Source organism: Dendrobates tinctorius, unplaced genomic scaffold, assembly GCF_039654945.1.
Source record: "Dendrobates tinctorius isolate UK_male_01 unplaced genomic scaffold, ASM3965494v1 ptg000016l, whole genome shotgun sequence".
NCBI lineage: Eukaryota > Metazoa > Chordata > Amphibia > Anura > Dendrobatidae > Dendrobates > Dendrobates tinctorius.
This window is the reverse complement of record NW_027361684.1, coordinates 32,392,466-32,406,069: the sequence shown is the minus strand read 5'-3', so window position 1 is coordinate 32,406,069 and position 13,604 is coordinate 32,392,466. Positions and strand designations below refer to the sequence as shown.

General features: G+C 42.2%; 1 protein-coding gene across 3 annotated transcripts in view; it reads right to left on the bottom strand.

Moving 5' to 3' along the window:
• The window catches only part of CUX1 (cut like homeobox 1), a 441,317-nt gene that overhangs the window by 377,579 nt on the left and 50,134 nt on the right, over positions 1 to 13,604 (bottom strand). For all 3 annotated transcript variants that reach the window (XM_073565621.1, XM_073565622.1, XM_073565623.1), the window contains exon 2: positions 9,942 to 10,052. In XM_073565621.1, the coding sequence (XP_073421722.1) occupies positions 9,942 to 10,052 (111 nt within the window). The remainder of the gene's footprint in view (positions 1 to 9,941; positions 10,053 to 13,604) is intronic.

Sequence of the window (13,604 nt, the reverse complement as noted above, 5' to 3'; positions counted from 1 at the left end):
CGGTGGGGGAGGTGGGGGTCCGGCTCGCTCCTGCATGATTGACAGTTCAGACCAGCGGAATAATCGCATTGCTGGCCCAAACTATGCACGCTCTGATTATTATTATTTATTTGCTGAAAGCAGTTTTGACTGGTAAACTAGGCAACGAGCAGTAATAAATACAATTAAAAAACCCTCCAGTATTGAGAAGAGAGACAATTTTTAAAGGGGTTCATCACTACTCTTTGACTGATGAATGATGAGGATGTTGCGAAACCAGACACACCCGCCAATCATCTGTTACCGATACCGTCCGTGCTTCCAGAAAACAACATCTGTCATTTTTATGGTTTCATTTGAATAGGGGATGGATCTGCTTTACCCGGCAGCGGCCACTACAGTTTTGATGGGCTGCTGTTTTCCGGCAGCATCTGAGAACTTCTGGCCACCACTGACGCCGATAACAGCTCACCGGTGGGAGTATCAGGTGTGGAGCTCCCACCCATCAGATATTGATGCCATATCCAAAGGATACACCATCAATAAAAAAAAAGTAATGGCCGACCTCTTTAACATCAAATACATTGCTAAATTGAATATTTTTTTTGACGCTCTGAAGTTCTAAACTTTGAACTTTTATGACGTATCTGTTCAACAAATGTCATTATAACCCATGGGTGACGGTTACGTAAAACCATAAGAATGCCTCCTAATAGCATATATCACCTGCAGATTAGAATGACATCCATTTAACAGATAGGTCATCAGTTAAATAGATGCCTTATTAGTTTTTGGGTGATGAATACCCTGTTAGGCATCCGCTTCCGGGTGCGCACACTAAAGAGGGGCCAAAAATGCAATGTTAACATAGGTTTAATGTGTCCTGAGACGAATGTTCCCTGGGTAGAGGCCGCATGACGCAGACACTCGGTGGCAGAGAGGGGAGATGAAGCTGCACATAGCATGTATTAAAAGCACAGAAAATGCCCATGTTCCAGTACGGAATATGTGTATATGTTTAATACCATGCAACCATAAGAGGTCACAGAAGCCTGGCCCAGTGAGACCTGCATATAAATAGGAGCAGCATGGAAACTGTGAATATACGACTGCCACATGGAATAAATGACCGCAGCGAAGTGTTCTTTAATAAAAATAAACTATTAAAATTTGGAAGAGAATTCGAGTTCTCAAGGTCTGATCAGGGTGTACCTGGCACCAATTACTGAAAATATTTCTAAAAAATACAGATCAGACATCGAATAACTACTGCAGCTGACACCAATCACGTTTATAGACCGGCTGTAAAGTGGAATTGATCATTGGGATTGCTATGGACAGTTGCAGGAGCGGGGGTGACGTAATGCACCCGCTTTTTCTCCGTCATTGCTATCGAATAAGTTACAGAAAGTGACCGGCGCCGACATTTTAAACACTGCTGTTTCTTCTGGATCCGCACAGAAAATTGATGGAAAGGATTAGCCCGTGTGCATTTACTGTTAACTAAAGCAAAATTATCCCTGTTGAACTTTGATGAGCCACGTCAGAATCTGATTATAAGCGGCTGGAGCTGTGTATAATGAGTCTGAACAGAATGGTTAGTTTACCAGAAAATTACGCCTACTCATGTACGATACAGCAATTATAAGCAATTAGGAACTTAGCAAGAGAGCAACTGATGAAGAAAAGCTCAAAATCTAGATTCATCTCATATATTTCACCATTTATAAATTACTTGCAGCGGTCACATTAATAAGAAAACAAAGAGACTGCGGTACGTCATTTACTGGGAACAAATGGTGCCATTTAGAGAAAGCAACGTATAATAAGGTTAATGTTCGTCTAAAGGACGACTGAAGCGAGATTTTGTTATTGCTTTTTTGTTTTTTTAAAGACTTTGAAAAGTAGAGAATTATCAAAATTACCTAAAAAAAAAACAAAAAAAAAAAACACAGGTCATGTCGCCAATAGCAACCAATCAGAGCCCAGCTTTTATGGCTTATATTAGTCTGGGAACATCAAAACTGAGCTGTGATTGGTTGCTACGGGTAAGAAAAGCCTTTTTTTTTTGGTTTGACAGTATTGATAAATGAGGCGGCTAGTCACACACAACCATGTGTCTATAAAATAATAACAATACCGGGTATTCGTGTATTATATGATAGAATCTAAATATGCAAATAGCCTCTTCAGAGAGGAAGAGGACTAGAACTTTAGTGCCACCTATTGGAAGCAGAGATCCTAAAAGTTAGTATTGACCCTCTAACGAGTCTTGCAATATGACTTAAAAGCCAAACCAGGATCTCAATTTGTAGACTTGGTGTTCCGAAGTGTTGCCGCTCATCAGTGCAAAGTATGAGATCTGGTGTGGCTAGGTGAGAAGGTCTGAACTGGGGTCAAAGTTTCTCCCTATGGAGAGTGGCATGTCAGTGTGAGGAGACTTATAAGCCATGCATGCTCCTCTGGGAAATTAAATATGAAAATTGTCTCATAAGAGAGCAAGAAGACTAGAACTCTAGCGCCACCTATAGGAGGCATCAAAATTAGTGACCCCCAATTATTTCAATTGTATCCCCACTTGAAGGAGAGGAAACAAGAACATATTTTTTTTAATAAATCAAGTCTACGCTGGTCCTACATGTGCAACAGTGTCTTCAGCCAGTCACCTAAATCCACTATAAAAACATAAAAATCTCCATCAGGAGCAGGAAATAATCTGCTGCCAGAAACCTCAGGCACTGTTATCACAAGGGAACAAAGGTTTGGCTAGGATTAGTCAATTTTTGTTTTAAGGCAAAATTATGGCTCTACAATAATAATGAACTATCCTTAGGCCACGTTCACACGCTCAGTATTTTACATCAGTATTTGTAAGCCAAAAATAGGAGTGGAACAATGCAAAACTGGTGCACATGATTCTATTAAACTTCTGATTGTTTCACTCCTGATTTTGGCTTACAAATACTGATGTAAAATACTGACCATATACTGACCGTATGGCCTTAGGATAGGTAACTGGCATCAGATTGGTGAGGGTCCGACGCTGGGTACCCCCACAGATCAGCTCTGGTGGGAACTGAATGTAAACAGTAAATAGAGCTGGTCACTGCAGCTTGGGGCAGTGGGGGTGTAGTGGCTACCACTGAGTACTGCAGTTCAGATCCTATTTTGCTCAATTGAAGCAGAGCTGCCATTCTCGGCAGCAGACACAACAGTGATCATAGTGGTGCTTTTCCGCTCTACTGACTGTTTACATCACACTGCTGCCGGAGCTTACAACGGCTGATCAATGCAGTTGCAAGACCCTGCTCATCTGATATCGATGATATATCCTACGTATGAGGCATCAATAGGCAAGAAAACCCTTTCAAGAACTATACACATTTTTTGCTTTTTAGTTTTGGCATTCCACATTGGAAAACTTTATAACTTTTCTGCAACATGACCAAAGGAGGCATTTCTGTTCTACCCACCCTTGATGGATGTACTTTATATATTGATGATTAATCATCAAAGTGCTATTCAAGCTTGAAGGTTATCCCCCATCAATGGGTTAGTGAATTAGTGGATCACTTTCTCATGGCTGGGACCCCCACCTAACCATTCATTCTTGTGCGAGGGTCCATCACCATCTGAGTGTGCATGATCGATCAACCGATCACTGCCCCATTCAGTGATCAGAGCCCCAGCTCTCGGAATTGTGGGGATCCCAGAGGTTGGACCCCAGAGATCAGGAATGTATACCCTTATCCGAGGTATAGGGGATAACTTCTAAACTTGAGAATAATTTGATTCGGTGCGACAAGAAAAAAAAAAAATCCCAATGCCTCACAGTTTCTCAAACATTCCCTTCTGATGGTAGCAGCAGATCCCCATACACATTAGTGTTGTCCCATCCTGACGCTATTGTGTTGGCAAGGACCTCTAACTAATGTGTATGGCCAATTTGAGACATGGCTGATCGTTTGACCTCACTAAACCCAGTACTGGCAGCCATCATGGGAACATGTTTGTTTCATACTATTCATCTCTACCTTCTAAAACTTGGCTAACTTTTGGAACAATACATATTTATAGTTTGTGGTCACTTTTTATTCCTTCTATAATGCCCCATTAAATCTGATTTAGAAAGGGAAGAACGCGAAGGCGGGTCTATACCAAAACCATGTCCTGGCGCTAAATACAATATACAGCATATACTATTTGGAGAGTTTGCTTTACTGTCAAGGAGCCGCAGTGTGAAGAGTTAAGGTGGATAGATCTGACGGAAAACATTTCTTTTCATACATTTCACTCTGAACTACAGACACAAAAAAAGCAGGGTACTAAAAGGTTTACAAAATCTCCCGATTCTGTCGTTGCCAACTAAAACACCTACTATGAATTCAGTAATACACTAGCAATCATAAATCATACAGCTAGACGTTTTAAAAGGAAAAAAAGTGGATTTATTGTCACATTGTAGACGCAGGGTAAAAGCACAAATCCATTTTTCCATATATTCATCAACTCTCTGGATGTGTTAATGCACAAAGAATCCTGGAGTATAGAAAAAAACACTCTATTTTCCCTGTTCTCAACATTGCCTCCATTCTTTATCAAAACAGCATTTTCCATGCAAAGCGCATTAAACTGAGGGGGCTGCTCTATATGTAACCTCTGCAGGAGGAACGCAGCAATCATGTGTCATTATGGAAGGGGAATATAGAATAGAAGAAAAGGCGGCAGACTTTAGCCGATACATTTCAGCTGCACAATATATACATCGTATATTAACTAAATAATGTTTTAACCCCTTAGTAACAAAGCCACTTTTTTTCAAATCTGACATGTGTCACTTTACGCCAATAACTCCAGAATGTTTCAACATATCCCAGCGATTGTGAGACTGCTTTCTGGTGACACATAGTACTTTATGTTAGGTGAATATATTTGACATTTATCCATTTTTTTTTTTTTTAAATAGCAATTTTCAAACTTTAAATGATTATCCCTTTATTCCAGATCGTCATACTACACAAAATAGTTCAAAAATAACATTTCCCCTACGTCTGACTTACATGAGCACCATCTGACATGTTCTTTTATTGTGCTAGGATGCTAAAAGGTTGAAAAATGTACGAGCAATTTTTCATTTTTTCAAGGAAATTTACAAAACTTTTTTTTTTTTTGGGGGGGCTTATTCAGTTTTGAAGTAGCTTTCGGGGCTTATGTATTGCAAAACCTCCAAAAGTGATGCCATATTAAATAAAAGTGACCCTCAACATATTCAAAACTGCTGACAAGTGGTTTATTAACCCTTCAGTTGCTTTTTAGGAATTAATGCAAAGTGGAATGATATTAATGAAAAAAAAACTTATTCTTACCACTAAAATGTTGCTAACTTCTGAACAGGTCACTGAAGCCGGCAGACCCTAGGGCCATTACTTGGGCTTGGATAGACATGGCAACCATCAGGACCACACAATCATGATCTCAGGGTGCCAAAGGGGCAAAGAGATATTGAAGGGGACAGTAAGAGCAATAGGGTATCATCCGAGGTAAGAAACTGTTAGGTGAAAGAGGGAGCTGCTCACCTATCAGGGTTATATCACCCCACGATGAAGGATTCGAGGTGGATCAGCTATTGCAGCACTCACTGGCCGCGATTCCCGATGTAATGAAACAGTGGCGGCAGAATGAGGGTGGTAGTCTGCGCTGCCGATGTGGATGCAAGGCAGCAACAATATTGGTTCACGTGATAATTTCTACACGTTTCGAAGGTGGACCACCTTCTTACTCAGGAGAACCACAGGGGTAAAGACTGAGCCCCCATGCTCTGTTAACCATCTAGATGCCGTTATCACAATTGACAGCAGAATCTAAGGGGTTAAATGGCCACGGTCGGTGTGAACACCGACCGTGGCTTGAGCAACTTTCCGCTATAATGCACAGCTTTCTTATTATCACCCGTCAGGGGAAGCTATTGTCTTATATATCTCAGGTGAGTAATAACATGTATCGGTGGTCACTAAGGTGTTAATACAACAAGATATTTTATATAATATATAAATATAAAAGACGTCCCTTTCCTACATTGTCTTTAGGATAACGCGGCTCATCAGGGATATCTAGCAGCAGTCACTCGGGCAAGCTCAGATCGAATGAACATGTGAACAGGATAACGAAGGACAAAGCCTGAACCCACCGCATCTATGCAATCTGATAACTACGATCTTTGTGGCCACTTACTGTGCAAAATCGTGTCACAAGGTGCTTACACGGTGCGAACGCTGCCCAATTCCGATATAACGGTAATTCCCATCACTTCCAATGTAAACGCAGCCTTATTATGGGGAGGAAGAATTGTACAGCCACGCAAATTCGGCTTGCGTCACAATTTTCTGAGACCCATAACTTTTCCAGCTTTCTGCCGATGGAGCGGTGTGTGGGCTTGTTTCTGCACGGCAAGCTGATGTTTTTATTCACACTATTTGGGGGTCTCCTCCTTATGGTTAATGATAATATTACGGCATTTTTTTTTTTAATACTGGATACAGTGTTATGAGAGGAGGCAGCCGCGGGCGCTGCTGTTAGAGGCAGATGCTGGCTGGCACCCGCTGTCTATGGCGCGAGCTTTGATCCTGTGCCCGCTCCTTACACCCGCACCTGACGAGTGACATATGAACCACGTATGCTGGGAAAGTTTATGACTTTTTCTTTCCATTTTTGTATCTTTTTGCAGCAGGGTTGACAACCAGTGTCTGTGACTGCTTTGTGGCTGGCGGGACTTCACTGGGTCATTGTGACTGCAATCACCATTGTACAGCTGCTAATGAGTTTCTGTCAGTACATTAGGCGTTGGACATGCATTACTTGGCTGTTCAATTTTTAAAAGAATTGAGAGCAAGGCTGTGTTCACACGTAGCTTTATTTTGCGTTTTCACGGCATTTTTAAAAGCGCGATTTTGCAGCGAAAACGCAAAAAAAAAGCATCCCATGCAATCCAATGGTATTCCGCACATGCTGTGCTAATGCTGCATATTTTTCCGCGGCGGAATTGCATCACAGAAAAATATGCAGCATGTTCATTCTTTGTGCGGAATCGCGGGAAAATCCACACACATAGGAATGCATTTTTCCGCTTACTTTCCACATGTGGCTATGCCCACCATGCGAAAAGTAAGCAGAACATTTGCGGATGGTACCCACGGTCTGGGGAAGAGGAGATTCTCCTCCAGGCTCTGGGTACCATATCCCTGTTAAAAATAGAATTAAATAAAAAAAAAATCCATCATATTCTCAACTTCCGGCGTCCCTCGCAGCGTCACCAGGCCTCAGTGATGCTCCCGGCAACTCCTGTTCCCAGTGATGCCTTGCAACAATGACCTTTGATGACCTTACGGTCTCGCGATACCGTAGCGGTCTCGTGAGACCACGACGTCATCAAAGGTCATTGTCGCAAGGCATCACTGGGAACAGGACTTGCCGGGAGCATCGCGAGGATCGAGAACGCTGCGTGTGACTATGTTTGACGAGTGTGACCAACCTGTCAATCAGTTTTCCAAGCGATGCTACAGATCGCTCGCAAATCGCTAGTTTTTCTGCGGGAAATAGGCGGGAATTTAAAATGCGGTTTTCTCGCATATTTCCCGCGGAATTGAATTCCAGAATTCCCGCGGGAATTCCACACGTGTGCACATAGCCTAAATCCTCGAATAATCAAGTAGTGAATTTTACTTAAAAAAAAAAAAAAAAAATAGAAATGATTTTTTTATTTTATTTTTGGGGGTTTGGGGGAAGTCTTCAAAAAAAAATTACCTATTGCCTATATCAAATTTGTGTCACATGCCTTTTTTTTAATTGGCAATGTTTTATTTGGATTTTTGTTTTGCATGTAACGATTCTTATTAAACAATGAAAATTGGTAATCTTGCAATTTTCACAGTAGCGACTAGGTTTTTTTTGCTTCCCTTTCTTAGACGCTAAGGCCCAGGGTTCATCAAAGTGTTTATGCCAAAAAGCTGCAGTGAAACACTTTGAAAAGTTGATACATTTCTGAGCAAGATTTACAACTTTTCGTGTTTCCCCCAGTTTCGGGCAGCCCTGCTAAAATGGACAAAGCTGGAGAGGAGCGGGCAAGGGGCAGGGCATGGCAATGCCTGCCAGTCAAATTCTCCAAAAGTGGTAGCATTGCAAATGTTACTAAACCGGAAAATATTAGATGCGCCAAATTCATTAACTGTTGTACGCCGCAATGAATTTAATGCATCCTTATTCCTGAATGCCCCCTCAATAAGACTGGTGTACACTAGTCTCCTTGATATTGCGTTGATGCAGGGAGCTAGTCTGATTGCCGTATGTGGAGTCGGGAAGGCATTTTTTTCCCCAATGTGAAGCTTACTGTTTGCCACATGGGTTTTTTTTGCCTTCCTCTGGATCAAGATGTTAGGGCAAGTTAGGATAGGATATGGGTTGAACTAGATGGACTTAAAGTCTTCCTTCAACCTTAATAACTATGTTACTATGTTAACGAATAGGAGCTCAACTTTCTGCCCTTTCAGGATGAGTTTACAGAACTTTTCTTATCAACAGAGGCAGGATACAATGACAGGTAAGGCTGTTATTTCATGTTCAGGAGAGAACGGATCCAGCAGCCAACTGTTTGCTAAGGATCTTTTTTTTTTTTGCTTATTGGATCTGTTACAAATGAAAGAAAATGGATGGCTAGATTTCAATGTTAAAAAACAGACCCAGCAGAGATCAGTTATTTTTAAAAACCAAACCAAAAAGTAATGTTTACACAAGTTTTGTGCCAGTGGATTTCTGTTGGATCCGCCCTGACGGATGATTACTGGACATGTGAACAGAGCCCGACACCTCTATACACAGCTGATCCGCCAGTCACAATAAGCAATGTCACAGCCGACTCGGCTTCCCTCCCTTCACAATGACCTTTGCGCAGGCTCATTAGACACTTCAATACAAAAGACAGGGTCAGGGTAGAGGGGGTCTGACCATTGTGGCCATGTATGTGTTATTTCTTGAATACCCCAATGGCCAATGTGAAAATTGCAATATTTTTATTTTGGATACACTTTGCTATGTAAATTTAATAAACAATATACCAAAACATTTTAAAATTTACATTTAACAAAAAAATCCAGATTTAATCAATAGGTAACTTTCTGATGAGATTACTGTTAAGACAATATTGGATCTGTTCCCCCGCGCCCACTTGCAGATTGGGAGTGAGGTAGGAATAGTGATCCTTGGATTTCTTCTTTTTCCTACATTCCTTAAAGGATGGTGCTTTGCGCATGCATGAGAAGCGATCACTAAGAAATTGCTCAGAGGCAATCCACCAAGAAAATATTCCGTTTAACAGTGCAAACATGAAACCAGCTGTTGATGCTAAAAACAGTTTGTGCATCCAAGGGCAAAACGCAGACGTGTCTCCAGGGTGCTAATTATATTAACCTGGTCGCTGCCAGTACAATTCTTCTTTTCTGTCTGCTCACATTATGAACACATTAATGACAGAAGTCTCACTGAAAACATCAACGTAGATGGAGAGTTATCCAATTTGATGCTCATATTCCCGCTTGCAGAAAGCAGTTATACTGAACGCTGCCGTCATATATGGACGATTTTCTGGAGGTATCCTTGTAGACAATGCTGTAATCTACTTGCTGGTATTGTCCGGCCTTTCTCGCTTCTTGATGTTGTCAGATATTCTAAGAGTTAGCAAGTGAAGCTGGCTATGTCTGTCAATGCTATAGACTTTAAATGGAGCCCTTGAGTGCAATGCATTCAAACGAGGGACGCAAGACCCCCACTTTGTAAACAATGAGACCTCCGACGATCAGCAACCTATCCCTTATCCTGTTGGAATTTTCAAACAACCCCAATAAAACACAAACTTTCTCCTTAACTACAATGTTTAGCTGCATAAAGAAGAAATATGAAAGCTCCTGACTCACCTCGGGAGTGTTCTTCTTGAATTCTCGACTTTGATCAATAAGTTTCTTTCTGGACTGTTCACTTTCATCTTGTCTGTTTGCCAATACTGTTGCTGTTGTATCGAGTTCTTTCTGTTAAAGGATTAAGACGTTAGGATCAGCAAGAAGGTAGAACACAAACAAAAAATGGGTAACAATGACCTAATTACCAATTTTGCACGGTTTGGCTTTTATAGGGTTTTTGGTTTTCCTGCACATTCACCTATGATGTAATCTGTGGTCATAAATCAGCTCCTACAATTGATAAAGCTGCTTTTCTATTGGAGGAGGCTAATGGGCCGGTCTGGTCACCATGACCCTCTACCAGCAGCCATTGTAGGCATAGAAGCGCTTGGCAGCAGTGTGAGGAAAGCTGCAGCAAGAGAAAGTGGCCGAGCTCTAACTGAGAACCTGTCAGCGAGCTCCTTCTGACAGCCTAACAGGAATGTTTGTGAATCTTGTCTTTTTCTTTGGAGCTCCTCTCAGGTGACTTATGACCACAGACTACATTCAAGTTGAATGCAAAGAGCTTGTAAAAGCAAAACGGTGAAAAAAAGCTATTAACCTACCGCACTTCTCAGTAGTTACACATTAAAAGCAGTGGTGCGCTTCAGTATGATAGAAAGAGATCTGCCCACATTTAAACCAGTCAGACACAGGATGAGAAAACATTCAAGTTGAAGGCAAAGAGCTTGTAAAGGCAAAACGGTGCAAATTTATAACACAACCCAGTCGCAAAACTGTTTTTTTTTTTTTAGCCCAAAATACATGTATTTAAGTAAAAAAAACTTTTTAAAACTTAATGTCCAGTGTGTTTTAAGAATAAAAATTAAAAAAAAAAAAAATCACTATATTCCCCTTCCACAGCAGCACTGCTCCTCGGCATTCAGTACGGTCTCATGGCACTATAGAAGCAGTCCCATGTAAGTTTTTCTGAGCTTGTGTGAATATATATGTAATGTGTAGTAAGGTGTATTAATAGACTCACTGATCGCCATCTTCTTCTGAGTCGGGTGACTGAGGTTACAGATCACACTGGGCTCTGTGAGACCCGGAAGTCGCTTTCACAATGTAAGTATCGTCAGAACGAGCCACTATAGTCTTATATTCACTTACACTCAAACTCCAGTGTGATCCCGTAATTTACAGAAGACATGACCAAGAGGACTGGAGCGCTGCTGGACACCAGAGAAGATGGCGATCGGTGACTATATTAATCCACCTACATTAAACATTCATTCACACAGGTTTAGTCCATAAAAAGTTGAATGGGAGTGCTTCTTTAATGGGAACCTGTCATGTGAAAAAAAGCTATTAACCTACCGCACTTCTCAGTAGTTACACATTAAAAGCAGCTGTGTGTTTCAGTATGATAGAAAGAGATCTGCCCACATTTCAACCAGTCAGAGACAGGATGAGAAAACCAGTGAATCAGTGCCTAAGAAACAGGCAATCCCTGCATGTGTTGCGGCTGTCGACTATTCGCGAGACATGCAGCCGTGGTGACACGACCATATTTTTCGAGCATGCTCCGACAACCCTTTATCACTAGTTACAATTGCATTGTGAGGTAACAGCTCTGATCTTACTGGACACCAGATGTAAAGACTCCTGTCCGTTACCAGTCACATTGTATTCAATCAATCCATATCATGTGATTGACAACACAAATATTTCCCAGAGATCAGTTTTAAGTTATTAAAAATGGCATTTAAAATCTCTCATTTCCAAGGACTCATAAAATAGAGGAGTATATTGTATCCTGGAGGTGTATAGTTCGGCCTAGACTATTTTACACCCATGGGTAGAGTTTGGCCTGCGACAGTTTATCCCCCAAGGGTATACTCTGACCTGGGCCAAACTATACCTAAATTTAATCTGGATGGGGGTAAATTTGGCGTCTTAAGCCCCCGTTACACACTGCGATATCGCTAGCAATATCGCTGTAAAGTCACCGATTTTGTGACGTTGCAGCGATATTGCTAGCGATATCGCTGCATGTGATACTTACCTCCGACCGGCTCCCCCGCTGGTTATCGCTGATCGCGCGAGAAGCTGCTGGATCATTTCTCGTCGGTCACTTCCTGCTGTGACGATGAGCAATGCGTGGAGCCGGGCGGGAGGACGCAGGATCGCCGCGTCTGACAGGTAATTAGCGAGCCCCGTCCCCAGCGATGTCGCTGGTGAGATCTGCCTGTGTGGCAGCTCATTAGCGACCACCTAGCGATGCACCAGCAATCCTGACCGCGTCATATCGCTGGTCGGGATCGCTGGTGAGTCGCTAGGTGTAACGATACCCTTACACTGGTGCTGGGCAGGTTCAGAATGCTATTAACTTTCAGATTAATCCCATATTTGCAGACTAATCGCTTTTTTACACATCACAGGTTCCCATTAACATGGCAGGGAAGGTTGGGTCTCATGTAAACCCTGCAGCCAATCTGGTACCGCTGATCAGCTGCAGCCTTTGCAGTTCATGTAACAGGAAAAATACTGAGTGCAGATATGCGGAGTTGATTCGGGAGATGACTGACAGTAAAGGGCCTGTCACACTAAGCGATATCACTAGCAATATCACTATAACGTCACTGGTTTTGTGACACAGCAGTGATATTGCTAGCGATATCGCTGATCTGATACCTCCGACTGGCTCCCCTGCTGGCTATCGCTGATCGTGCGAGAACATCCTGGACCATTTCTCGTCGGGCGCTTCCTGCTGGGCTTCCTGTGGCGCCGACAAGTGGACGCGGGCGGGAGAACGTCAGGATCGCCTCGTCTGACAGGTAAGTAGCGACCCCCGACCCCTGCTATGTCGTTGGTGAGATCTGCCTGTGTGGCAGCTCGCTAGCGACCACTTAGAGATGCACCAGCGATCCTGACCGCATCATATCGCTGGTGCATCGCTAAGTGTGACAGTACCTTTAGATTTTTTTTTCCTACACCATGATGGGCAATTTTACTTGTAAAGTAGGGGGTCTGGGCATTTAACCCAGATGCGAGATATAAAACAATATAGTATGAAAGAGACTAGAATTTCAGAAAACGACAATAGAAAAGGCATGACAGTCATATATTGTGCCTGTACTTCTAGTAACGTAAGCTCCATTCATGTTAATAGGTATTATAGCCTTCAAATTTTACACACAATCCTGGTTATGGCTAAAAAAAAATATATATATATTACACACACACACACACACACACACACACACACACACACACACACACACACACACACAGCAAAAGAAGAAACCGCTAGCATTAAAATGGATTATATATATCAATAATGTCATAAATGTGAGACGAGTCCGGGTCTCGGCTCTAGACTGTCAGTAGTTTGTCATTTATGACTTGTGGCGGCACTTGGATGCTACTATGTCTCCTTTTATTGCAATAGGGATTCAAAAAGGATGTGGAACAAGTGATCAGGACCAGGAAATTGCCAAAACCCCATAACCTCCTTATCCAAAATCACTGAAGGGGAGCTTGCTCATCTTCTCTCCAAATCACTCCTCACCACTTGTTCATTCGACCCCATCCCATCTCACCTCCTCCCCAACCTCGCCACCACTCTTATCCCATCCCTAACCCACCTCTTCAACCTATCACTTACTTCCGGTACCTTCCCTTCTGCTTTCAAACATG